Source organism: Chiloscyllium punctatum, chromosome 44 (genome assembly GCF_047496795.1).
Source record: "Chiloscyllium punctatum isolate Juve2018m chromosome 44, sChiPun1.3, whole genome shotgun sequence".
Classification (NCBI taxonomy): Eukaryota; Metazoa; Chordata; class Chondrichthyes; order Orectolobiformes; family Hemiscylliidae; genus Chiloscyllium; species Chiloscyllium punctatum.
The window spans coordinates 10,608,249-10,634,835 of NC_092782.1; the positions used below are offsets into that span (position 1 = coordinate 10,608,249).

Here is a 26,587-nt window from a genome sequence, read left to right on the forward strand (position 1 = left end):
TTCTGACAATGCAGTGTCAAGATGTGTCTAAATAAAATGGTGAGAATTGGTCACACAGGAGCCATTCAATAATTTTTCAGGCATTAAATTACTACTTACACTCACTGTTCAGCACAGTCATTGTCATACACACCTCTACGCTCCATTTCTGTTGAGTATCTTCCTCTACCAATCATAAAGAACTCTTCCCAGGAAACATTAGAAGACTACCAGGCTAAGGTTGCTGTTCTATATCAAAGAAGGAGATGAGGGGACTGAGGTGCTAGTTTAATTATTAATTCATTCTCAAACTTTAATAGATTAATTCATCTCTTACTGGAACTGACAGGATATTAGCAGTGCCTGGCAATTACATTTTTTGCATGTTAGTTATGCAACATTGTTAAGATGTTATCTTAATCACTTAATTTGACATCTAAGAGTCATAAATAAATCACAAAAGAAAATTCTGGAGTTGTGAACTGTATTTTGATAAAAATCTGTGAAAATGGTATGCATAGATTAGAAACACAGAGCTTCCTCATGATGATAGACTTCTAAGCATACCACACATACACAAACAGCATCGCTGGAGCAAGCCTTAAGCCATTGGAGCTTAGTAAAGGGATGTTGTGATAACCTGAGAAAGAAGCAATGAGCAGTGGTTAGAATATGGTTCAAAAATGTTTATAGATGATAATACTTCACAATTTAAAACAACTACCAAATACATCATTTTATAACATGGCTCCTCAGTTGTAATGTTTTTATCTACTGTGATAGGATACCTCATGACAGGCATTGGTAAATGGAAGCTAGGTTCTGCTCCAAGATTAATAGAAGGGTAAATAACAGGACTAGTTCTATACACACATACAGGGCAAGTGGAACTTTAACCTGGGCCTTCTGGCTCACAGATCGGAACACTACCCACAGGAACTCTCTAAATTATACAAATATGCAGGGAAATATCAGCTGGACCACGAAGTCTGCCCCATACCTCAACAAAGGCTAGCATATCATGACTAAACAAACTTCCAAACACACTTACTAGTAATGTAATGTGCAGGGAGAGACAAAAAAACCTTCACCTACACTTGGTCAACTCGCCTTGATGAAGAATTAGGGAAGGCTAAGGAGTATATTGCTCTGTAGACTGGAAGATATAAAGGGTGCACTTCAGTGTATCTTATTATCTTTCAGGGAAAAGAAGTGATTGGCAGGAGAGGGAGGACAGAATACAATCCCTGTTTGTGTTTACAGAAATCAGATTACAATTTGCATCATGAAAACTAAATGCCAAAAGGAAGATTACTGCTTCCATTGAACTGCCTAGCAACTGTTCATATTCAAGAAACATATCAATGTTAACTGAATCTCTCTTTCCTAAGTTCTGATCTACACAGGTCTTTTATGGCACAACCAAATATATTCTATTAGGGTTCCCTTCTTCCAGAGTCTCAAAGTCACCAATTAAATGCACACAATTACTAATGCAGCAAGCTGTCATATTAATGTAATTGCCAGACGATGGATCTTATTAACTTGCATTAAAGTTGTGTTCAAACTGTTAATGCATCAATTCCATGATTATCTTATATCCATAAAACACAGGAAGAGTGAAATCCACCATGTAAAATAATGTGGTATTTTTACCAAGGCAGTTCGTAAATTATACTGACAGCTCTCTGATTGAAAATTCAACCACAGTATTATAGTATTCTTCCTCCTTATCTACATACTTAGAATTGCCATTGTACAGTTGGCTTCACTCTTAAAAGCATTAACAAATGCAACTATTGGGAAAAACAGTTTAGTCAAAAATAAAATCTGTTTAAACATTTGCCTAAGAAATTGTAAATGTCTCTTAAATGTGATATTTATAGACTCACTGGTATCTGCTATCTGGTAAAATTGTATAATGGATTTCTGTAAAGCCATTGTTCCAATATATTTTGCAGTAAATTCCAATTAGTGCTAATACATTGTACCTAACCATTTGGGCAATAAAAAACTTTACTCAACTATTATAAAACAGGTTTTCAAAACATTTTTACTAAATCCAAAAATGGTGCAAAAGTTTATATTTTATTTCTAAACTTTTATGTGTATAGTTGTCAGCTTGCTTTGATTTGTACGGTTGTTAAGTTAGATTATATATTGGAAGTTTAAAGAAAAATAGCACAATTTTCTGTCTCCAAGTCTCCTAAGTGTTTCTGCTTTAAAAAAGTGAAATTTGAAAGAAACATTTGATTAGTTATATTCATTTTACTTTTGTTCAGGAGGTTTTTTTTCCCTGTAGATCACTTGAGGTTAAATATATAACTTTCTTTCTGAAACATCTTTTGTTACTCTGAGCATCAATGATAAATTGGGTTTAATGATACTAATTATGATGGATATATATATAGAACCAATATCCTTTATACTTTGATATAGCATCATGAATTATTAGATTTAAAAAATGACTCCAATATTTTTAATCATTGTACTCTCCCTATTCAAAAGAGTATAATAAAGGCATCAGAACAATCCAAAGGACAATTTACAAAGCAACTCAACTTGAGAGTAAGTATAATTTTAGAGTTTTTCAGGATGTAACTACTGGTCTAACCTGATCTTAATTAGCCAAACACTGTCAAGGAGCATGTGAACTGGAGACCAATAAGAGGTCATCAAGGTAATGCAAAAGTGATGGCAAAGGAATCCAGGGGTAAAAGAAACAGAAGAGGAAAATACCAAAAGTATAAATGAAGAGAAACAGCAAAAAATGAAAAAAAAGTAGATTTTAAGCATTATTTCATCATTCAATCACCTCAACCTATTATTTATGTCCAATTTCATTAGTGTCATGCGGAAATGCTCCAAATTCCTTTTTATATGCTTTCTTTAGTCAAGCAAAAAAAAAAGTAAAAATTCACAGCATGAAACTGTATATAATTTAGCTCTAGCTACACATAATAAATTAACCACCTCCTAGATGCCCCAGTGATAGCTAAAGTATTGAACTCAACAGTAATCCATACTCTTTGGAATTACGGTCAGGTACATTGTTAGCTGAGTTACAGGGAGCTTTATTCTCGTATCTAACCATGCTGAACCTGGAGCGTTTGATGCTGACACAATGTGCAGCAAAACAAAAGTGTACTGACACTTAATACTGGCATCCATAAATTTACTGAATACAAAGTTTCTGTATCATATTTTTACTGTTCCTTGACCTTTTCCATTACTACTAGCTGCTGAAACCAAATAGAGTCATAGAGACGTACAGCACGGAAACAGACCCTTTGGTCCAACCCATCCATGCTAATCAGATATCCCAACCCAATCTAGTCCCACCTGCCAGCACCTGGCCCATATCCCTCCAAACCCTTCCTATTCATATACCCATCCAAATGCCTCTTAAATGTTGCAATTGTACCGGCCTCCACCACCTCCACTGGCAGTTCATTCCATACACGTAGCACCCTCTGCGTGAAAAAGTTGCCCCGTAGGTCTCTTTTATATCTTTTATATATTATTTAAAAACCAACAGAACTGTGGATGCTGGAAATCAGAAACAAAAACAGAGATTGTTGGAAAAACTAAGGTCTGGTAGCATCTGCAGCAAGAAATCAGAGTTAACATTTCAGATCCAGTGATCCTTCTTCAGAACAATGTTTTATTTGGTGGATAATGTTATGACACAGTGGTGAATCCTTCTGTTAATTGAACCAAACACCCAGAAAAGCTTGCTGCACCTCATAATCTGTTAAAGTATAAGTGGCAGAGAATTCCTAAATTCCACTATTTAAGGAAAATAATATCAACTTATTTCCCGACTCTAAAAGTGAACATTAAACAACAACTATTTACAACTCCAAACCTTCTTTTTCTTAAATGCTTGTTATCTGCTTTCCACTCTATAACAATATACTGTTCCCATAAAAATCCATATTAAAATTACATCAGCTTAAGTTCAAAACCACACCGTGACTCATCATCGGTGTCTCCTTCCTCTGGCTGAAGATTTCCATGCATCGTCTTCTGTCTTTTACTGCAAAGATGTTTCATATGAAAAAGGTATCTTTGATAGAGAATGTTTTGAATGTCAGTTACTCTCTCCAACTTTCAAAACACCTGCTTCTTTAAGCATCGGATTGTCTCATTAGTTTGAGGTTGGCGAAAACAATAAATTCAAACTCAATTGGGTTTCAGTATCCTGGGGCATAATTTAAATTGATTGGCTAAATTTGAATTTTGTCAAAACAGCAACCAAAACTCAGGTAACCATTTCACAGCCAAATGTTACATATTTTCAATTTTCCAGTTTACTCTGAGACTGCTAGCTAGTCATATGACAGATGCTTGTAAGCTCTCAGTGCAAAACAACATTCATTCTCTTTAAAGTACAATACACGCTTTCAACTTCATAACAGTATGAAAACCCAAAGTATTTTTCCCCTAGGCATATCTGAGCTCATTAAGACTTTTTATTCCCCTCTCTTCATTCCTTCTCTTTTGTCAATTTCATTTCTATCATCTATTAATGTCACATTTTATTCCTCTTTCAGATACCAACTCATTTCCAACGACTTGTTCCTACCCCATCCCAGTACATTCTCCCATTCCAAATCTGTGTCCAACTTTCCTAAGTTTGAATCTCTGTGCCACAGAAATGAAATAACTCTAATCAAAGCACAAATTTTATTCCCATTAACTCTGACAACAGTGCAAATTCCCTCTGTATCCTTCATGACTCCTTTTCAATTGATTATACCATGAACCACATCAACATCCTTCAATGCTTTTTCTCCATTGTCTAACTCTGAAATTACCATTGCTAGTTTTCCCTCATACCTATATGATTGTAGCATCTCCAGAAATGGTTTACATTATCACCACATCTAATACCCCTCGACATCTTGAAAAGTCATCCTTCATCTGTTTCTTTCTCACATGTGTGCCACCCTTAGTGGTAATATCTGCAGACACATGTGCATATGTAAACCAGCAACACTCTGTTTTATTTCTTTACCCTTCTCTATTCCATCCATTGGACTGCGTGTTCAATATTCAGTCTTGGATCAGCCAAAATTACCTCCAGTTACAGAATTATTCACCATTTGCCCTTGTCTCAAACTCCATAACCTCAACACAGGTTCTAACCCTTATCCAAGTCCTTGTTCCAGACTGATCTAGACCATTTGCAGTCTCAGCATTCTACTCAGCACAGAAGTGAAATTTCATTCACAAAGACCTCAGACTTCCATCGCCATTTACCACCACCCTTGCAGCAGCTCATCTGTTGTTGCAGACCTCATTCAGGCCTCTGTCAGCTCAAGATAATGAGTATTCCAAAGTTTCCCTGACTAATTAATGATCAAAAATAAATACAAATTCAGAGATGCACAACAGTAGGAGTGAGCTGGAACACCACTCACGCTAAGGCAGTTACAGACAGCAGCCGTCTGTAGAAGCTGTCCCAAGTCAAGTTTTGGCTGGTGAATAAACGGACAATGGAAGCTCATGTGTAAAGTTGAAGGGGAAAAGCTTTTAAAACTGGCACAGATTTACCAGGCTAGAAAAGCCAGAGGTAAGTCAGATTCTTACAGATCAGATTGAGCATTGCCACCAGAGTGAGCAATCACTACAAGGATGCACTACCATAAGAAAATCAAGGGGCATCGGAGCAATTTAAAATTAGGCCATTGACCTAGGAATCCAACAAAAGGGGAAGTTCTGAAGCCACAGAAAACTTTATTTAATGCAAGTTGTTAGGACACTATTGTGGCCTCAGAAAAGGTTTAAATCCATGGTTTAAATCAACCCATTCTTTGTGGGAATAATTCAGAAAAAGGTTGTTGAACCAACAGGGATTGTTATTTGGTGTTGTAAACAATGAAAATCATCTAGGAAATACATTTACTTATATCTAGAAGTGCTCTTATACACAATTCAATTTTCTTTTCCCCAAGCACCAAATCATCCGTGGTATATTTTCATCTATTAACCTCTACCAGTAAATTGTCTGTTTCCAATTGATTAATTTATATGCAAAGGGCAATGCAAACAATCAAAGCTGGGAGTGAACAGGAGAAAGGGAGGGGGCTAAATCAAAATGGAAGAAGAGTTAAGAAAAAGATCCTTTACAGTGCCCACCTCTCTCTCTGAGGACATTGAGGGTCTTGGTGGTATTGCATGCTCCCTCGGCAAAGGCACCTGGGCACAAATATAGCCACAAAAGAGGGGCAAACTATGAGCAGCTATGATCCCCTCTGCAGCAAACTGCCTGATCCATTATTGGCCAAATTAGGGCCAGAACCAGACCCACAAAGAGGTCCTCCAACTTGCCCACAGCCCTCAGCACCAGATGCCGAAAAATCAGGAGCATGGGACTGAAGTGTAACCAAAAACACAAAAGATTTTTCAAATAACCAAAAATGAGGGCTTAATTATCCCCAACCAATATTTACATGATTCACTACTCCACAGCACCACAAAACAAACAGTTAGGTTGGGAGTCCATCAAATACGGAGGATATACACTTTTTAAAAAAAAAACTGGATTCTTCTAACGTATCTGCAAGAGTAGGATTTATTTGACAAAGCCATTGAGAGTCATTATTAAAGCCACAAAGAGTGGGATTCATTCAGTAAAGCTGTTAAGGAAATGGGAACTATTTACTCAGGCCACAGCTATTGGTTCATAGATTCAGTTTGAGAAGCTGTGAACAAGGTGAGAATCATACATTTCATTTTCAGAAAGTGGAATATTCTATTCTGACCTAGATATACTAGAAATTCCTCAGTATGTGTTAGCAACATTGCTGTGCCACCAAATTAAAAGTCTTTAAAATATGGAAAATAAATAATTATATGAGGAAGCCATGGCACCAGAAATAATAGCAAGATTTAATTTCAGGCGATCACCAGAGAAAACAATTCTTAAAAAACAGAATTTCTTTGAAGCTTTATGATAAATCAGAAGCTGAACAAGTAAATATAATTCTGTGTATAGTTGGGAAAAAGGTGATGATACAGCATGTCAAGATGTAAAAGAAGCATGAGTGACTTTTGAACAAGTTCTGCCTATTTGACAATTATTTTAAATTGCCCATAGTGTCCAGTGATGTGCAGACTTGGTGGATTAGCCAGAGGAAATGTATGGTTACAGGAATAGGGTAGGGGGTGGGTCGCTCTTCGGAGGGGTGGTGTGCACTTGATGGGCTGAATGGCCTGCTTCCACACTGTAGGAATCTATGATGAGTATATGATGACTCTGTGAAGGTGGTGAGGTGCACACGACTCCACAGAGGCCACCACTGAGAAAGAATAACCAATGTTCATAGATTCAGAACACAGTCAACAAGACATTGCTTGGTTCAGAGGTCCTGGAAACTAAATAAAAGTGCCCATTTTAACACCATAACCATCTTCTGCAAAGGAAATTCATGGAATTAAAAGGTTCTCTAGATATTCCAGACGAGCAAATTGCCTATTTCTACAGAAATACATCCTCAGTGAAGGATATCCAAGGGATAAAATGTCCTCCAATTAAAGGCAATTTCAGACCTCAAACTGTCAGGAACAAAATCAAAATCAACAATCTTTAATCCACTACTCTACCAGTCTTCCAATTCTGGAGAATGCATTCTGAATACAGAAGCATTCTGTATTGCCCGTGTCTCTGAAATCAGAGATTTATGGAGGCGATAAGGTCACTATAAAAGAAATTATATGCGTAACTGTATGAATATTCATAATGAGAAAAATATCGATGTAAATGTCATACATGTGTGCAAGAATCTGAAAGGTTCAGTGTTGAGAAGTGCTATAAGCACCACCCTATATGATGATGCCATGTGGGCTTGGTGGGAGAACAGTTTAGGATCTTTCTCTGTACCAACATTTACCACATTAATGTAACTTGTACATGGCCAGAATCTTGAAATAAACTACATCTTATTTATTGGTAGTACAGAATTCAATTATTGCTGAAAAAGACATTTTGTTAAAGATTTTCATCTTATACTTATCAGGATTATTTGCAAGAATACCAACTTAAAGGGAGAAACAACATGTATACAATGAGAGGAAAGTGCTGATTGATTGGCAGCTGAATTCTAGAAATAAAAGTATCCCCATCTCTTTTAAAAGGCTTCCTTATTTTTAGCCCATAATTGTAGTTCTAGATTTTCTCACTAGAAAAGGTTTCAACATCCACTTAGTCAAGACCTCAGAGGATCATTTATTTTTCAGTCTACTCCTTTCCTCAAAAAGCAATCCACTTATTCCAGATATTAGTCTTCCCACTTTCTCCCCATACCCTTTGATCCCTTTTAGCCCTAAGAACAATTTATGTCCTTCTAGAAAACATTCAATGTTTTGGTCTCAACCGCTTTCTGAAGCAGAGAATTCCACAGGCTCACCACTATTTGGGTGAAGAAATTTCTAATTTCAGTCCAAAATAGCCTACCCTTAATTCTTAGAAAATGGACTCTGGTTAGAAGAGGTATTGCTAAGGAAGATACACCAATTAGTGGTAAGAATAAAGTTTAAGGCATGTTTACTCTGATTATCAAGGTCACCTATTTGTTGAGTTGAAATAGGAACAATGATTGTTCATATTCTTTCCAAAATCAAAGAACAGGGCTTTGTGTAGCTTCCAGTACATGCAAACGTAGCATACTGTGATAGTCCTAAATCGGGTGTAATCATAATTCTTTTCACACTTAGGGTTATCCAGCAAATGCTGTCCAATTGCCAAATTAAATCAATGCTATTGAGATTTTTCAGACACAGGTTTGTTGGATAACATCAATAACTTGTTTCTTGTGAAGAACTAAAGTGATAATGCTGTTTAATATGCTCTACCTGTCTTTGGAATGCTTCGCCTATACATCACTCTGGCACTGAAATCCATATATGACATTACTCATTTATTCTGATGAGTGAAAGATGAAAAGCATCAAGAAAATATGTCTTTCTTCAGGAAGACAAATACCTCTTCTTATAAAACTGTCAAGTGATTTTTCTTCTCCCACACTAGACCAAGCAAGACCTGTAGATCCCAACCATGGAAGAGGATGGTGGCTGCAAATTTACAATATGAACATAGAACAATACAGCGCAGTACAGGCCCTTCGGCCCTCGATGTTGCGCCGATCAAAGCCCACCTAACCTACACTAACCCACTATCCTCCATATACCTATCCAATGCCCGCTTAAATACCCATAAAGAGGGAGAGTCCACTACTGCTACTGGCAGGGCATTCCATGATCTTACGACTCGCTGAGTGAAGAACCTACCCCTAACATCAGTCCTATATCTACCCCCCCTTAATTTAAAGCTATGCCCCCTTGTAATAGCTGACTCCATACGCGGAAAAAGGTTCTCACTGTCAACCCTATCTAACCCCCTAATCATCTTGTACACCTCTATCAAATCACCCCTAAACCTTCTTTTCTCCAAAGAAAACAACCCCAAGTGCCTCAGCCTTTCCTCATAGGATCTTCCTACCATACCAGGCAACATCCTGGTAAACTTCCTCTGCACCCGTTCCAGTGCCTCCACATCCTTCCTATAGTATGGCGACCAAAACTGCACACAATATTCCAGAAGCGGCCGCACCAGAGTCTTATACAACTGCAGCATGACCTCAGGACTCCGGAACTCAATTCCTCTACCAATAAAAGCCAGTACGCCATATGCCTTCTTCACTGCACTATTTACCTGGGTGGCAACTTTCAGAGATCTGTGTACATGGACACCAAGATCCCTCTGCTCTTCCACACTACCAAGTAGTCTACCATTAGCCCAGTAATCCATCTTTTTATTACTCTTACCAAAGTGAATCACTTCACACTTAGCTACATTGAACTCCATTTGCCACCTTTCTGCCCAGCTCTGCAGCTTCTCTATATCCCGCTGTAACCTGCCATATCCTTCCTCACTGTCTACAACTCCTCCGACTTTCGTATCATCCGCAAACTTGCTCACCCAACCTTCTAACCCTTCCTCCAGGTCATTTATAAAAATGACAAACAGCAATGGTCCCAAAACAGATCCTTGCGGAACACCACTAGTGACGGCACTCCAAGATGAACCTTTGCCATCAACTACTACCCTCTGTCTTCTTCCAGAGAGCCAATTCCTAATCCAAACCTCCAACTCACCCTCAATGCCATATCTCTGTATTTTCTGCAGTAGCCTACCATGGGGGACCTTATCAAACGCCTTACTAAAATCCATATATACTACATCTACCGCTTTCCCCTCATCTACCTCCTTCGTCACCTTCTCAAAGAATTAAATATGGTTCATATAACATGATGAGCAGAGGTCAGGATTCATTTTACAGCAATTCTGAGTTTTCAATAGCAAACCTTCTCAAATGGTTTAAGAAATTCTTATTTCAACTTGTTTGGATTGATACTTTCAAAGTAGTTCCCTCCATAATCATGCAACTGATATAAAATGTTGCAGAAACAAAAACAGCACTTGTTGGAAGAGCTCAGCAGGTCTGGCAACACCAGGGGAGAAATCAGAGTTAATGTTAGGGTCCAGTGACCCTTCTTCAGAACTGGTAGCAGCTAAGAAAAAGCTGTTACTATGCAGAAGATAGGGTGGGGAGGGGGTAAGGAGTTAAGATAGATGGATATAGCTGCCAAACAGAGAGAAGAATAGTTGGACAGACAAAGGAGTGAATAATGATCAGCCTAGGAGAATGAATAGCTAACAATAGGTTGTGAGTAATTGGAGACCATGTGATAACAAGGCCTGGTGTTTGGGCATGAGGCTAACGAACATGGGAGAAGGTGCCTCCAGCTCAAGCTCTAAAAATGTTGAACTCGATATTGAGTCCAAAAGGCTGTACAGTTCCTAAATGGAAAATGAGGTGTTATTCTTCCAATTTGCACTGAATTTCACAGGAGCCCTGCAGCAAGCCTGAGACAGAGATGTTGGCCAAAAAACAAGATGGTGTATTAAAGTGGCAGGCAACTGGAAGGTCAGTCATATTTTGCAGCAGAACGTAGATGTTCTGCAAAGCAGTCAGCCAGTTTACCCTTTGGTTCCCCAACGTAGAGGAGATCATAATGTGGTTTCCCAGCATAGACATAATTAAAATAATTAATCTTTTTAAAAAATGTATTCCTAAGCAAAAGTAGCTTATTTGTTTTATAAGGTAAAAACAATGACTGCAGATGCTGGATTAGTGGTGCTGGAAGAGCACAGGAGTTCAGGCAGCATCCAACGAGCAGCGAAATCGATGTTTCAGGCAAAAGCCCTTCATCAGGTAATCCAGTATTTGTTTTATAAGCCAATTTCAGTAATCTAAAATTGCTTTATTTACAGGCGGTGGCTTAATATTCTATACAGAATGCTACCACGTTAGTCCTTATTGAAATGGAAGGATCATTTTGGGGCAATGCATAACGGATCCTATACAGTAGATCGTTTACAAGAGCTAGAGAATTCACATTACACATCTGGACTCTCCGATCTATCGAGACGGGCATGGAGGGTGCAGATTAACATCTCAATTTTGGCAAAGGAAGATTTCTATTTTAAAAAGGAACCACAGGAGGTATCTGAAGGGCCCGTGACATTGGAATGGAGAGGAAGTTAGGGAAAGCTGCCCTTTTGGGTCTCTCACTCCAGAGATCCAGCTTTGGGATCCGAGCAACTGCAGTGTGCACTACAGCCAATCAGACGTGGATAGAAAGGCAGAGGAAGGCAACAGCAGGAATTGCAAAACATAATTCATTAGTACCTGAAACTGGCACTGTTAAGGTGTAAAAAATGTAATCCATCAGCTAGCATTTGTAATTTTTAACTCATTACTGCATGCAGATGTATAAATTCTGACAGTGAATCTTGTCTCTAGTGATTACATTTGCACGAAGAAGTTTCTTTTGGCTTTCTGTTAACAGATGTTCAATTGTGACTCAATATGTTAATAGAGTTGTTACGAAAACAGGTTACAGCTGCCAAGACACAGATTGCCAGAAAAACCTGGGATATCTTTACCTTTCTTCATGCTTGTAAATGGCAACGTGTACTGACCAAGCAAATCATTCTCACTGAGAGGATTAACGTCTTTTACTGTGAATCGCACTAATGCCAGTTCTGGAATTTGAATGCAAAAAAGCAAAGAATCATTCCACAATGGGTAGCACCCTAGAGAGGAAAGAATACAACAGTTTAGGAATTTGGTTTGCTGCAATCAGAAGTAATGTGCAGCAGTTAACATCGCCCTGTCACTGGATTTGTTACTTTCCCATTGCTCCCATCCCAAAGATCTACCCAGTAAACAGATCAGGTGATAGATCTCGGAGGCAGGATTTCCTCCCCATACAGGGGCTTAAAGCGTTCCTCCAGCCAATTAACAGTCCTCAGAGCTTTATTGTGCAGCCATCAGGAACAGGGATGTGCCACCCCTATCACCAGTTCATGCAAATGGAGAATTGGTCTTCCATTCTGACTAAGTTCCGTGCTTCCCATGGACACACACTAAATTAGGAAATTTGACTTATGGCGATGAACCCTGTTTAAAATCAACTCTCTTGAGTCTCTCTGTAATAACTGGTGTAAGCATGTATTGATGGGTTCTATCAAAAAGGAAGTCATTCGCATTTTTGGTCCCTATTCTGTTGACTTTAATTATTTTTGCAAAGTAGGACTGCTTGAGTTTCCCCATTGGTTAGCACTGAGCACAGTACATTTCAACTATGGGAAACACAAGTCACTGAACTCTTTATTTCCACACTGTTTAACAGAAAGTATCAAACATTAGGATGTCTATTTACTACTGGTGTCAGTTCATGTGGCATTGAACTGGATGCACTGAGGTTTCATTAATTAGTAGAAAGTGAGAACTGCAGATGTGCTGGAGATCAGAGTTGAAAAGTGTGGCACTGGAAAAGCATAGCAGGTCAGGCAGCATCCAAAGAGCAGGAGAGAAGATGTTTCAGGCATATGCCTTTCATCAGGAATGTACTTTGCTATTCCAGATGAAGGGTTTATGTCCAAAACGTCAGTTCTCTTGCTCCGTGGATGTTGCCTGACCTGTATCATTAATTAGTAACAATGGATGCTAAGGAACCATAGTTAAAGGGTGAGGTTTGACAACATGAACATATTTTCTCTGGAATAAATATAAGTGATTGAGAACTTTAATATTTTTCTTAAATTATGATGTGGCGGTGCCGGTGTTGGACTGCGGTAGACAAAGTCTGAAGTCACATGACACCCGGTTATAATCCAACAGGTTTATTTGAAATTACTTGAAGAAGAAGCAGCGCTCCGAATGCTTGCAATTTCAAATAAACTTCTTGAACTATAACATGGTGTCATGTGACTTCGGACATTCTTGAATTATGCCAGGATTTGATAGGATAAATAGGGAAAAGGTAGGAGTCATTGACAGATAATTTAAAACCATAACAGAGAGTGAAACGAAGAGTTAGGATAGTTGTTCTTTTATAACTTTGTTTTTTATTGTTTTGCTTTAGCACAAGTTATATGAGATACTAAAAAACACATTACCTTTTCAGGGAAAGGCTAAGTACTGTGAGCAGAGAGTGGGGTAAAGAATAGATATAGCAAAGAGCTTTGTCAATATCTATGCTTCTAAATGATTGTGATCACAATCATGGAAACCCCTACAGTGTGGAAACAGAACCTTTCATCCAACAAGTCCACACCGATCCTCTAAAGAGTAACCCACCCAGACCCGTTCCCCAACCCTAATATCCTATATTTACCCCTGACTATTGCACCTAACCTACACATCCCTGAACACGATGGGCAATTTAGCGTGGCCAATCCACCTAATCTGCACACCTTTGGACTGTGGGAGGAAGTCGGAGCACCCGGAGGAAACCGGGGAGAATGTGCAAACTCCACACTGACAGTCGCCCTAGGCGGGATTCAATCCAGGCCCCTGGTGCTGTGAGGCAGAGGTGCTATCCACTGCACCACAGTGGTCTAAGTATCATCATGTAATCAGACATCTACAAGTTGTATAGATATCCTCTGGTCACATCAATGAAACATGGTTTAAAAAGTAAAAATGACAAATAGCTTATTGTATAAAAAGATATCTTTTATGTTTCCATCTTTTCCTTCAGCAAAGTATTAATTTGAACACTCACTCAGCACAGAGCAGCCCAGTCTTAAAAAGTTTCACTAATGTTTTAATGTAGCAAAATAACATATTTAATTACACAAAATTCTGTTTGAGATATACTCACTTGCCTCACCTGCACATGTTAACACCTTGGTTTGTTGTGCTACAGTGTCTTTAGCTACACCATAGATTTCTACACGAACACAAGCATCAACTGTTATTTTGCTGGGTGTTCTACAAATTGGTAAATGCTGACCACTAATGATCTGTACAAAAAGAAAATCAATCAGCCATAAATCCAGATTTCAAACACACGTAGCACCAGTCTACTGGGATTTTTCAGTGACTCTGCACCTTCACCAAGAACTCTCCCACAAACCAGACAATACTGGAGAATTAGTGCAAAGCTTCTCTAACCCACCTCTAATCTCTGCTTCTGTACAAGCTCTGGACTGGGATTGTGAAATCATTCAATTTTTCATTACCATTACAAAGAAAAACAATGACCAGATATTCTTAATTAGAATAAAAATCAATTTTTTTAAAAATTACCTTTTATAACTAAATTAACAAGTTTTTTTTCCAATCACATTTGCATTTTGTTACAAACAGCAGAGCAAGTCTTTCCCCATAGTGTATTTACTTCTCAGTACACAAATGCTTCAAACAATAATGACAAATTCGATGTACATAAAACTGATGATTAATGATGAGTCATTACATAGCATGATACAAAATGTACCAAACAAAAAGAAACTTATTTGGCCTGAACAGCTCATGCTGGCTTTAGCTCAATATGAGCCTCCTCTCATTCTGCTTCATCTGATACAATCATAAATTTCTATTTTCGCCCTCATATATTTATTGAGATTTCTCTTAAATGAGTCTTTGCTATTGACTGTAAATACTCTATGTGACCTACAACTTCTACTGTCAGTGAATTTTTTTGAATCCAATATTGTATTTATCAGTAACTATGATTATTTGCCTCTACGTTTTATCTCCCACACTCTACCCTCACCAAGCCAAATTACATTGTCACACCCTTTCATTATCTTAAAAACCTCCATCAGCTCACCACCATCATTATCCACACTGTGCCAACCGCAACACCCTCATCCTATCAACCATTTCCTTATTTGTTAGTAATCATTCAGATAATTGAAAGCCTTACTGGATAGGTATTAATTGAGTCCTTACTCAATATGATGTTAAGTAACAACTACCTTCATTTCATAAGGTTTAGAATCAAGTTCTTAGGTAAGATGTACAATGAGTTTATACTTTCTTCTTCAATGATCACAATTGATTTTACATTGTTAACTTTCAAAAGGGTATTCAGTTAATCATCATTTTCACTGATGTATAATAAAAGGGTTAACCAATTAATCTCACACACATATATAGAAAGACAGACGAGAAAGAAAAGGATATCTTCAATCCATTGTTCCAGAACACAGTATATGGCCACGTGACCATCCTCTAAACTATTATGGTAAGTGGGAATAAAATAATGATTAAAAAAAAAATTATGATCTATCAGTCCATACTGATTTTGCTCTTAGTACTTGGTACTCAAAGCCTTATCTGACTGACTAAACTTGCTCAAATGTTTGATATTAATACCAACCTGTATAACAACGATAATCGGTTCCACACTCTTATAAGCCAGCGGGTCAAATGCAATGTCATGATTCATGAATTTGGGTTTGAGAACATAGCCACATCCTCCATTGTCCTGAAACTTGCCTCTGTTGAGGTCCATACCGAGTCCAGGAACCTCATAATTTAAAGCAACTGCATACACAAAAAAGGTCAAGTAAAGTTTAAGTAACAAGAGAAAAAACAGTCTGGCTATATTTATGTCACTTCTTATATCATAAAACATACTTTTAGATTAGATTAGATTATTTACAGCATGGAAACAGGCCCTTCAGCCCAACAAGTCCACACCAACCCTCCAAAGAGCAACCCACCCAGAACCATTCCCCTACATTTAGCCCTTCACCTAACACGACGGGCAATTTAGCATGGCCAATTCACCTAATCTGCACATCTTTGGATTGTGGGAGGAAACTGGAGCACCCGGAGGAAACCCACGCAGACACAGGGAGAATGTGCAAACTCCACACAGACAGTTGCCTGAGGCGGAATTGAACCTGGGTCACTGACGCTGTGAGGCAGCAGTGCTAACCACTGTGCCACTGTGCCGTCCTTTAATTACTCTACTGTCCACTCCACTAGCAGTCAATTAAAACAGCCAATTCAACCTGTAGCCAGTCCTCACTTAAGAATTAGGTGCAAGTGAGTACTGCAGATGCTGGAGATCAGAGTCAAGAGTGGAGTGGTGCTGGAAAAGCACAGCAGGTCAGGCAGCATCTGAGGAGCAGGAAAATTGATGTTTCTGGCAAAAGCCCTACATCAGGAAGCCCTTTCTGATGAAGGGCTTTTGCTCAAAATGTTGATTTTCCATACTTAAGAGTTGTCTACCAGTGCGTTACCAAATGAAAATCCTTCTTGTCTTAACTGAGGCAATTGGACTTGTGGTTGTTTACAGCAAGGACACCACAGCCAGAAGAAATGTTTCCCTTCATCTGACATCAGAGTTAATACAGGATTCAGACCCTTGGCTTATTTAGGAATTCCCATGACTTGAGCCACCAAGGCTAATTATAAGATCTCTAATATCCCTCCAACTGAGATCAGATCACCCAGAATTATTCTTGGGACCTCTTGATCCTTGAGCACAACTTTGGATTGTCCACTGAGCTGCCATTAAGGAATATTTTCATTAATGTGAGATTGAGTTATAAAGTCAGGATGGTGGATTGCAGTGCTTTTCTGTTTTGATTTCTAAAAGTGTATTTAATTTTTAAAATCTTGCAATGTAGAGCATCTTTTATGACTTCATACCATCTCACAGTGCTTACCTGCCAATTCAATACTGTTTTGGCAAGAAATATCTTTGGAGTAGCCAATTTGTATATGGCAATGTGTCACAATCAGCAATGTCATAATGAGCAGATGAGCAATTTGTGATGTGGTTCCAGTAAAAATTATTGGTCAGGATATCTGACCAAACTTCTCTGCTGGCTGACCAATCATGCTAGGGACCCTTTATGTATTCTTTAGTAGTAAACGAGGCGTCTGCCTTTCATTCCTCACTTTTCTGTCATTCATTCATGCGAAATGGGTATTGATGGCTTGCCAACATATTTTGTCCAACCCGAGATGCCATTTCAGTATTTCTAATATCACATGGGTCACCTCAATGCTGATTGATTATTCTTCATATCAACCACTACACCAACGTCCCCACGCCATGCCTTGCAACTATTTAATTGTGCTGTATTTGTGGATTTTGGAGTGGTTTTACAGCTGAATGACAGGGGCTCAATTTCCCATTTCATTCAAAATACAGCACAGTGCTGCCTCTGTACTGCACTAGACTATTGCTTTAGATTTGTGCTCAACTGTGAGGTAGAAATTGAACTGGCGGCCTTCTGATTTTGAGGCAAACTTGAGTCAAGGCTGACTATTAGGATAATAAATGGACTATGAGAAATTTTGTACCACATTCCAGTTTTGTCAAATTCAGTCTGGGCCATGGTCTCACTTTTGTCTCCACAGTTCTCATTTACCACTGCAAAGCTTAGCTTTTTTAACCTAAGAAAGGTTCACAATTTCTGAGCCCTTTAAATATGGACCTAGTGTTTCAACTTGGAAATGGTTATCGGAGAACTTGACCAAAAATTTCGTCCATCCTGCCTGTAAGCATTCCACTGGTTCCTCAAAGAGTAGATGAGGGGGAAATAGACTAGAAGCATGTGGTTGTACCAGACTATACAATGGGTCCACCCAGTAACAAAAATAAGTTGTAATCTTTGGGTCTGTAAAGATCAGGAAGTACTCCAGAAACAATATGCAACTGGTGAAAGTGGAAGTGCATAAATCTTCTCATTCCCATACTTGGGCCTGGAAGTTGTTCAGATTAAAATGTTGAGTATTCATATGCCAACATTCCACAATAAAACTTCAAATCCAAAGTATTTTAAACTAATTTTTAAGATGACCCAGATGTAAATTTATATTCCAACAGGGTTGTGGATGATCCATAATAATTGTTCATGAAGTACATAGTCACATTACATGGAGTTGAAACTTACCCAGTTGACAGCCAACATTCCAGAATTCGTGAGGTTTGTAGTTGGAAAGATTTCGTCTGGCACCTGCAGAGTAGGTTCTTGATAGGAACTTTGAATTGTGTGCTACAAATTCAGAAGCTAGAAGAAAAGGATTTTTTTAAGTTAGTTTACCCAATATAGAGCACAATTAAACATCACAAGGCAGGGGATGGGGGAGGATGGTGTAGTGTAATGTCACTGGACTAGTAATCCAGATGTCCAAGTTAATGATTAGATTAGATTCCCTACAGTGTGGAAACAGGCCCTTTGGCCCAACCAGTCCGCCAAAGAGTAACCCACCCAGACTCACTTCCTTCTGACTAATGCACTTATCACTATGGGCAATTTAGCATGGCAAATTCACCTGGACTATGGGAAGAAACTGGAGCACCCAGAGGGTGCCCATGCCGTGAGAACGTGCAAACTCCACAGACAGTCACCCAAGGCTGGAATCGAACCTGGGATCCTGGTACTGCAAGGCAGCAGTGCTAACCACTGAGCCACTGTGCTGCCTGAATAATGGCCTGGGAATATGCATTCAAATCTCACTACAGCTGGTACTGAAATTTTTAAAAACCAGAACATAAAGTAAAACTCAGTAATGCTAGCATGAAGCCATCACAGCAATGATTCTTACTGCCCTCTGAAATGACCTATTAACCATTTAGTTCAAGTCCAATTAGAGATCAGCAGCAAATAGTGGGTCTTACCAGCAGCAACTGCAACATTTTTCTTTTTTTTATATTAACTCAGTTTATTCTGGGTTAATTCTTTTCTCTAGCAGTCCCACCTGAGATCATAAGGGGTGGTGATAGCCGAGTGGTATTTATCACTGGACTGCTAACCCAGAGATCCAGGTAATGTTCTGGGAACCCAGGTTCAAGTCCTACCATGGCAGATGATTGAATTTGAATTCAGTGGAGAATCTGGAATTAAGAGTCTAATGATGCTCATGAATCCATAGTCAATTGTCGGAAAAACCCATCTAGATTAGACTGGTGCTGGAAAAGCACAGCAGGTCAGGCAGCATCTGTGGAGCAGGAAAATCGACGTTTCGGACAAAAGCCCTTCATCAGGAATATTCCTCGGATGCTGCCTGACCTGGTGTGCTTTTCCAGCACCATTCTAATCTAGACTCTGGTTTCCAGCATCTGCAGTCCTGTTTTTACCCTGGAAAAATCCATCTGGTTCACTAAAATCCTGCAGGAAAAGAAACTGCCATCCTTATCTGGTCTGGCCGACATGTGACTTCAGAATCAAAACGTGTGGTGCAGGAGAGTTGACATTTCAGGCATAAGATCTTCATCACATTCCAGATTAAGGGCTTATACTCAAAACGTTGACTCTCCTGCTCCTCAGATGTTGCCTGACCAGCTGTACTTTTCCAGCACCACACTTTTTGACTCTTATCTCCAGCATCTGCAGTCCTCACTTTCTCCTACATGACTCCAGACCCACAGCAATGTGGTTGACTCTTCATTGCATTCTGGACAATTAGGGATGGGCATTAAGTGCTTGTCTAGCTAACAACGCCCACATCCCGTAACAGAAGTTTTTAAAAAATTATCCAACTGAATGGACAAGTCTCTTTTGTTGTTGTTACATGGATAATAGCTTGATGATTAAGAATAAACTTGCTGATTTACAACCAAGCCACAAGCTATACTGGAAGGACATGCGTCAGGCCTACCAAAGTCTGAGAATCCCACTGTGCACTGCATCAATGGCACTGTCTTGGCATTCTCAATTAACTTATTGGATATTTTCAAGTATATGTAACTTTAGGAAAGAAACTTATTACAATTCTTTGGTCCATGGCATGATTGATTATGGTGACAGCTGACTTGAAGAATGTATTACACTAATGGCTCTGAAATTTAACTACTGCCCCACTCCAACATGAGGAGAAAATTCAGTGGATTGCAGCTGCTTCTCAAGCAAGAGCAGATAAATTGGAAATCAAAACTTGTGCTCCCATTTTAATCAGTTGAAATTTCAAGTGAACTGATAAACAAAATCTGAATTTAATATACACTTACCTGATTGCTTTATTAACTTCATTGCTTTGTGTTCTGAAAATGAATTGCTTTCATAAAACAGCTGGTTGTTCTTTGAGTGTTTGAAGTCTTTGAAATCAACTGACTTTGAGTACACGATAACGTTCGAGAACTCCATGGCGAGTCTAAACATTTGTTTCTGCAAGATGAAAAAATAATGTCCCAAGATGACAAAATAATTACGGCCACTTAGTAAGTACAGCATTTGGACATTGCTGAAAAGACAGACATGTTCCTTTCTTCTCCTGCACTCATCAAAACATATGCAAGAATGCCAAATTTCAAATAAGCTCCATGATTTGTACCATAAGAGAAATGATCCTGCTAGTTGACTTAGATTGGTCAAGGAGTTACCAGAGAGAAAGCAACTTAACATAGCTCCTCTCTGAGTTCTGCATGGCCAGCAATTTGACCAGCCAACTTACCGGCCAATCTTCTGTTTTGTGATTGGTTGAATATTTGGCACTTATTTGTCCCAATATGTCCTCTCAACACACACCCCCATGCTCATTGCACATTGCATATTCACTGTCTGCATAAAGACAGGACATGTCCAATGAGGATATCATATTCCTAACTTTCAAACATTTGAAAATTTACATTAAAAGTACTTAGATTACTTACAGTGTGGAAACAGGCCCTTCGGCCCAACAAGTCCACACCAACCCGCTGAAGTGCAACCCATCTAGACCCATTCCCCTACATTTATCCCTTCACCTAACACTATGGGCAATTTAGCATGGCCAATTCACCTAACCTGCACACTTTTGGTCTGTGGGAGGAAACCGGAGCACCCGGAGGAAACCCACGCAGACAAGGGGAGAATATGCAAACTCCACACAGTCAGTCACCTGAGGTGGGAATTTAACCCAGGTCTCTGGTGCTGTGAGGCAGCAGTGCTAACCACTGTGCCACCGTGCCATCCCGTGCTATTGGCCTAATGAGCAAGGATGAAAAGCTTTGGCGAAATGTCCCTCTTTTCAGCAATCTATCAAATGGTCATGAAAACAAAACAAAACCTGAAGTGAAATCAGGGAGCGAAACTGAGATGGGTAGTACTCATGGTAAGACTTTTCAAATATAATGGCAGCAGTTTGATGGTTCAATATTCAAACCACTGAGTTGTGTTTTGTTCATTTATCTAATGCAGTCATTCTGAGATGCAATAACAACATCATTTGACATGTAGTGAAATGAGTCATCAGGTACTGCTGAGATTTTGCATTTCTAGGAACAAGCACATATATAACAGCTTTCTTGCAAACAGTTTGACAAATGATCCAGGCACTGACAAGTTAATCAGGTAAAATATTGTAAAGGAGCGAGATCAGATAATATCATAAGCATTAGCCAAAGAGAAGGATCACAAGAGAGATACAATTCTTGGTTTATCCATCTATAAAGATCCTGTAATTCATCATCATTGTATCCATGGCATTTTAAAGGATTAGCACTACAGGTAGAAATAAATGGAAAATTCAGAGAGGGAGGTCCCATTGTTTCTGACCTTTAGTATGGCTTGTACACTTGCACCACACCAGTCTTTCAGCCTTTACAGCAGTTTACTCTGATTGATTTTGTAATATTTAGCATTTTCCCTTCACTGTCCACACAGCGACGTCAATAAGGATATCACATTCCTAACTTTCAGAAGGAGGGCTTCAATCAGTGTGGATACGTGAAAATTAAAATTTATAAAAGTGGTCAACATGTCACCCTTCTGCCCTGAGGATTGTCTATTGAATATCCCTTTACCAGTCTCAATAAATCTTTGCAGTTGTTGGTTTCTTCAGCTTCCAACGATTTTGTTTGACAAAGAGATTGTGCTCAGATTGTGCATCTGCATCATGACAAGTCCAGACACTTTGCTGGGATGTCCTTGGTCTGTTGCTGGTGTTCAGTCAAAATTGTTTAGCAGCTGGTGACCTCATTGCGTTTTTATGGACATTGTGGTGTTTGAATAATATTTTCAATGCTGAACCCATTGCTGTTGGAGAAGGCCAGCATACACCTGCCATTTCCTTGAGTGTGCCATTTGCAATGGAAGAGACTGAAGAACAAGGAGATATTGGGCCATTCCCAGCTTAGACTCTCAAATAATCTGAATTATTATGGAGAGTGGGCAATATCAAGAAACAATGTAAAACTTCAAATGAGAAGTGAAGATGAGTGCAGAAGTCATAATTAGGTGGAGCAGAGGAGCTATCAAAGAATAATGGATCACTCACATGATGTGGAAGTTGATGACGAAACAAAGGTGAAGATCAAGAAGGAGAAGGAAAAGAAGGTGGGTCAAAGGTAAGATGATCAGACTGGGTGAATAAAGCCATGTACATGAGCTGCATGAGTAACAACTGAGAATAGATAAAGTTTAAAGACAGGGTGTCACAAAAAAAAGGTTGGCATGAGTACAACATGTTGGACAGGAACCAGCTAGTGCAACCACAACTGTACCAATCAAAGAGAAGGACTGTGGAATGGGATTGATGGATAAGGAGCAGAATGGAATACTTTCAGAGACTCCCAACCAGATCAGCCCATGGTTGAGTTCAATGAAGTACCACACTGGAACAGCCTAATGCTGACCTGTAAGATATTCCCAGATTACAGGGTTAAAAAACTACCAAAAGCCTCAAAGCAACTAGGCATCTGAGTTTAATGAGGTGCCAATAAAGCCATTGAACCATGGCAAGAACAACATTACAACAGATCTCACAGACAAGTTCAACAAGACCAGGTATTATGGGAAGCGTGGAATAATCAGCAAGCAGCCAAACAAAAGAGACCTCAGTGACTGCAACAATTGGAAGAGCACAACACTTCAGTCTGTACAAGGCAAAGTTTTCGGCATAGTACGCTTTAACAAAGTGAATGCTGAAGTAAATGATATCATTTATGAAGAACAAGCAGGTTTGCAAGATGGCAGCTCACTCTAGGCACAGAACAAATGCTTTTGATAGTGATCATCAGCAGTCATGCTGATAACAGTGCAAGACAGTATGCCACACAGGAGTGACATATTAACATACTTAAAATCTTATATCATGACTGGAGAAGGCATGTCAAGACCAACAGAGTCAGCATGGATTCCTTCAACATCACAAAAGGAGTACAGAAGGGGTTGTGTACTGTCTTGATGGGCTGAATGGCCTATTCCTGTTCCTATGTTTCTACATTCTTCCCTGTTCTTTTTCCTCTAGGTTACTGATTTCAACATGATAAAAGTCACAGTGCAATCTTTGGCTTCCCATGGAAATACCTTTGTTGACAGATCTGGATTTCACAGACAGCATCATCATGTTGGTTGAAGAAGAATCATGTTTTGTTTTATTCATTCACGGGATGAGGGCATCATTGGTTAGGCCAGCATTTATTGCCCATCCCTAATTACCCAGAGGGCCAAGAAGAGTCAACCACATTGCTGTGGGTCTGGAGGCACATGTAAGAATGGTAGCTTCCTTCCCTCAAGGACATTAGTGAACCAGATGGGTTTTTCCAACCATTGACAATGGATTCATAGTTGTCATTAGACCCTTAATTCTAGATTCTTGTTGAATTCAAATGCCACCATCTGCCATACTAGGATTCAAACCCAGGTCTCCAGAACATTACCTGGACCTCTGGATTAACTGTCCAATGATTATACCAGTGGGGCATTGATTGAAATGTGCGCTCCAATACATGAGTACTAGTCTTGAAAGTAATAATGTAACCTTGGCACGCGTATTACTGCCCAGGTAGGAGGAGGGCTTTGTTGGCATCCATTCATCAATGTTTTGATATTGCTGCACTGATGTGACCTCACACAACCAACCATGACTTCTCCCAGCTCCTACCCTGTGTCCAGTTCTGAAATTCTTTCACCATTGGCTTTGGTTCTCATTAGTTTAAAACTGTATTGGCTTTGGATTGAGGCTGTTTTCTTGGAAGCAAGTGAAAACTTTTTCCAAAGTTTCCAATCCAAGTGCGGTGTGGCAGACACTGATTGGGCTTGATTATGTGCACATAAGACTAAACTGCAATTCATCAAAGGCTCAACAGTGAACTGAAGCTTTTAAAGGTTTTAGAAAATAGCTGAGTTGTCTAAAGTGATTTTGCTCCCATTTTTGAATTCATTAAATTAGTGTTTCAGTCCAATGCATTACACCCATACATCATAAAGTACACCATAGTATTAAAAACATTAAATGTATTCTTGACCGTGCTCAGAATAATAGCACTTTTTGTTTTGTAGCTTTAAGGACATATGAAAAACAAACAAAGTGGCATTGAGTCATCAAATATATGGGCACGAACCAAAGCAAATACATTTCTGCAAGACAAAGAAGTGATTGTTCTTTGATTGAAAGTCTTTTCCTGTGGACAATTTCAAAGTTAACCATCCTAGGACCATTCAGTTCAGCTAACTATTTGATGTTTAATTGCTGGATATATCACACTTAATATCTTAGCTATTGCAAAAAGCAACTAAGTAATATAAATGACAAAGCAATGAATGTTAGTGATGAGGTGTAACCTCTCTGTTAGACTGAAATCTGAAGGTAAACAATCATTTTAGAAATGTTTGAAAATAATGGAGTGGTTGGTATTCCCTCAGGTATAAAACATTAAGCGATTACCTAACTGAGATGTTTAAAATGATTGAAGGTTCTGACAAGGCAAAAAGCAGTTCTTGTTTCCTCTGTTGAAAAGTTGAGATCAGGAGGTATTCAAGAGTGATGTTAAGTGAAAGAACAAATTAGTGTATTATTCCCAAAAAGCTCTTGGACAGACCAAGGGATAATGGGGGCCATTTGGTCCCTCGAGAACAGTTCTGCCTTTCAAAATGATCATAACTGCTTTGATTGTGGCTTCAACCCCACTGTCTTTGAGCGGTACTCTTTGAGTCCCTAATCAGTCAAGAAACTAACTCATCTTTTAAATCTTCAATTAACCTATCTCCTGCTGGTTTCTGGGGGGGGGAGGGGAAAGAGAATGCCACAGACTAAAACTCAAAAAAAAATTCTCCTCATCTCTGTCTTCCATGAGTCACTTTTGAAGCTGCTATTCATGCTTTTTCACATTGTTTGAGAAGCTGTTGAGCCTTGCTCTTGTTGAAGCTACAGGCCCTGCACTTTCTTGCATCATTTCCAAAGCATAGGATCCTCTTTGTTCTCACTCTCAAACAGTGGATAATGGGTGAGATGCCATGGAGGGTAGACTACTCAAGTGGATGAATGGGTTTACAGGAGTTGACATCTGAGTTTTATCGAAACATGAGTTGACATGGGGTATGCATGTGGCATGAGTGGGATGACGGGGCGGGAAGGGAAAGAGCGAAAATATCCTAAGATGTAACCAAACAGGCCTTGTGACCAGCCTCTCCTGGCACTAGCCACTGTAGCTGTCCCTACTTTTAGGGACAGCAGCCCCAACACAGTCCTGCACCTACCTTCCTGGAGCTGAAGTTCTCATCATTTTGGGACCTTTCTTCCATGTTGGATGCAGCGACTGCAAAGTTCCTGACTCAAGCTACCTACTTCAGTAGAAAAGATCCACGCCGTGGCCTCAGTAGAACAGTTTACAATTTCTGACTAAAAATTGGGATTTCTATTTCCACTAATGACATGAACATACTGGCTAGCTGATCTTGCAGTACATCAGCAATGCAGTTTGATTGATTTTCCTAGCTTTCAGATGGTCTACATCTAAGGCAGTTAATCTCTTGCAAAGTCAAATACAGAGGAAACTTGACTATCCAAATACCAATTATCCGAAAATCAGATTATCCAAAGGAGATCTTGAGGTCCCAATGTAAACATTACGTCAAAGATGTTTACCAACCGTACCACCCTCCACCCTTCCCCCCCCCCCCGCCGCCCCCGATAATCTCTCCAACATTGTCCAGTACAGGGCAAAGGTGGAACCTGTCAAAAAGTTGCAGTAAAAAGTTGTGTGTGTGGCTGTGTATGTGTGTAGCTGCATGTGTGCATGCGCTATTTGGAGACTTACTCCACAAAGGCAGCTGCAGCAGTGTGGTTGTTGGAGTCCAGTCCTGCTGTCCCGGAGAGGGGCGAGTGTCTGCAGGGTTGGGGACACGTGTGAGGGGTCGGTGTTGGACAGGGTTGGGGGCGGGGTAGGGTGGGGATGTTGCACGGGGTCGGGAGCAGGGGAGATGTTGGGGACGGGGCAGTGTTGGATGGGGCTCGGAGAGGGGTTGCACAGGGTTGGGGGCGGGGGAGGTGTTGGACAGGGTTGGGGGCGGTGTTGC

General features: G+C 39.5%; 1 protein-coding gene across 1 annotated transcript in view; it reads right to left on the reverse strand.

Annotated features, from left to right (window-relative positions):
- Positions 1-536: 536 nt before the first annotated feature.
- LOC140466713 (1-phosphatidylinositol 4,5-bisphosphate phosphodiesterase zeta-1-like) overlaps positions 537-26,587 on the reverse strand; it is a 71,933-nt gene continuing 45,882 nt past the window's right edge. The window contains exons 8-13 of the mRNA XM_072562214.1: positions 20,320-20,476; positions 18,263-18,379; positions 15,727-15,893; positions 14,221-14,362; positions 11,996-12,145; positions 537-619 (exon numbers count right to left, since the gene is read on the reverse strand). Coding sequence (XP_072418315.1) covers positions 537-619; positions 11,996-12,145; positions 14,221-14,362; positions 15,727-15,893; positions 18,263-18,379; positions 20,320-20,476 — 816 coding nt within the window. The remainder of the gene's footprint in view (positions 620-11,995; positions 12,146-14,220; positions 14,363-15,726; positions 15,894-18,262; positions 18,380-20,319; positions 20,477-26,587) is intronic.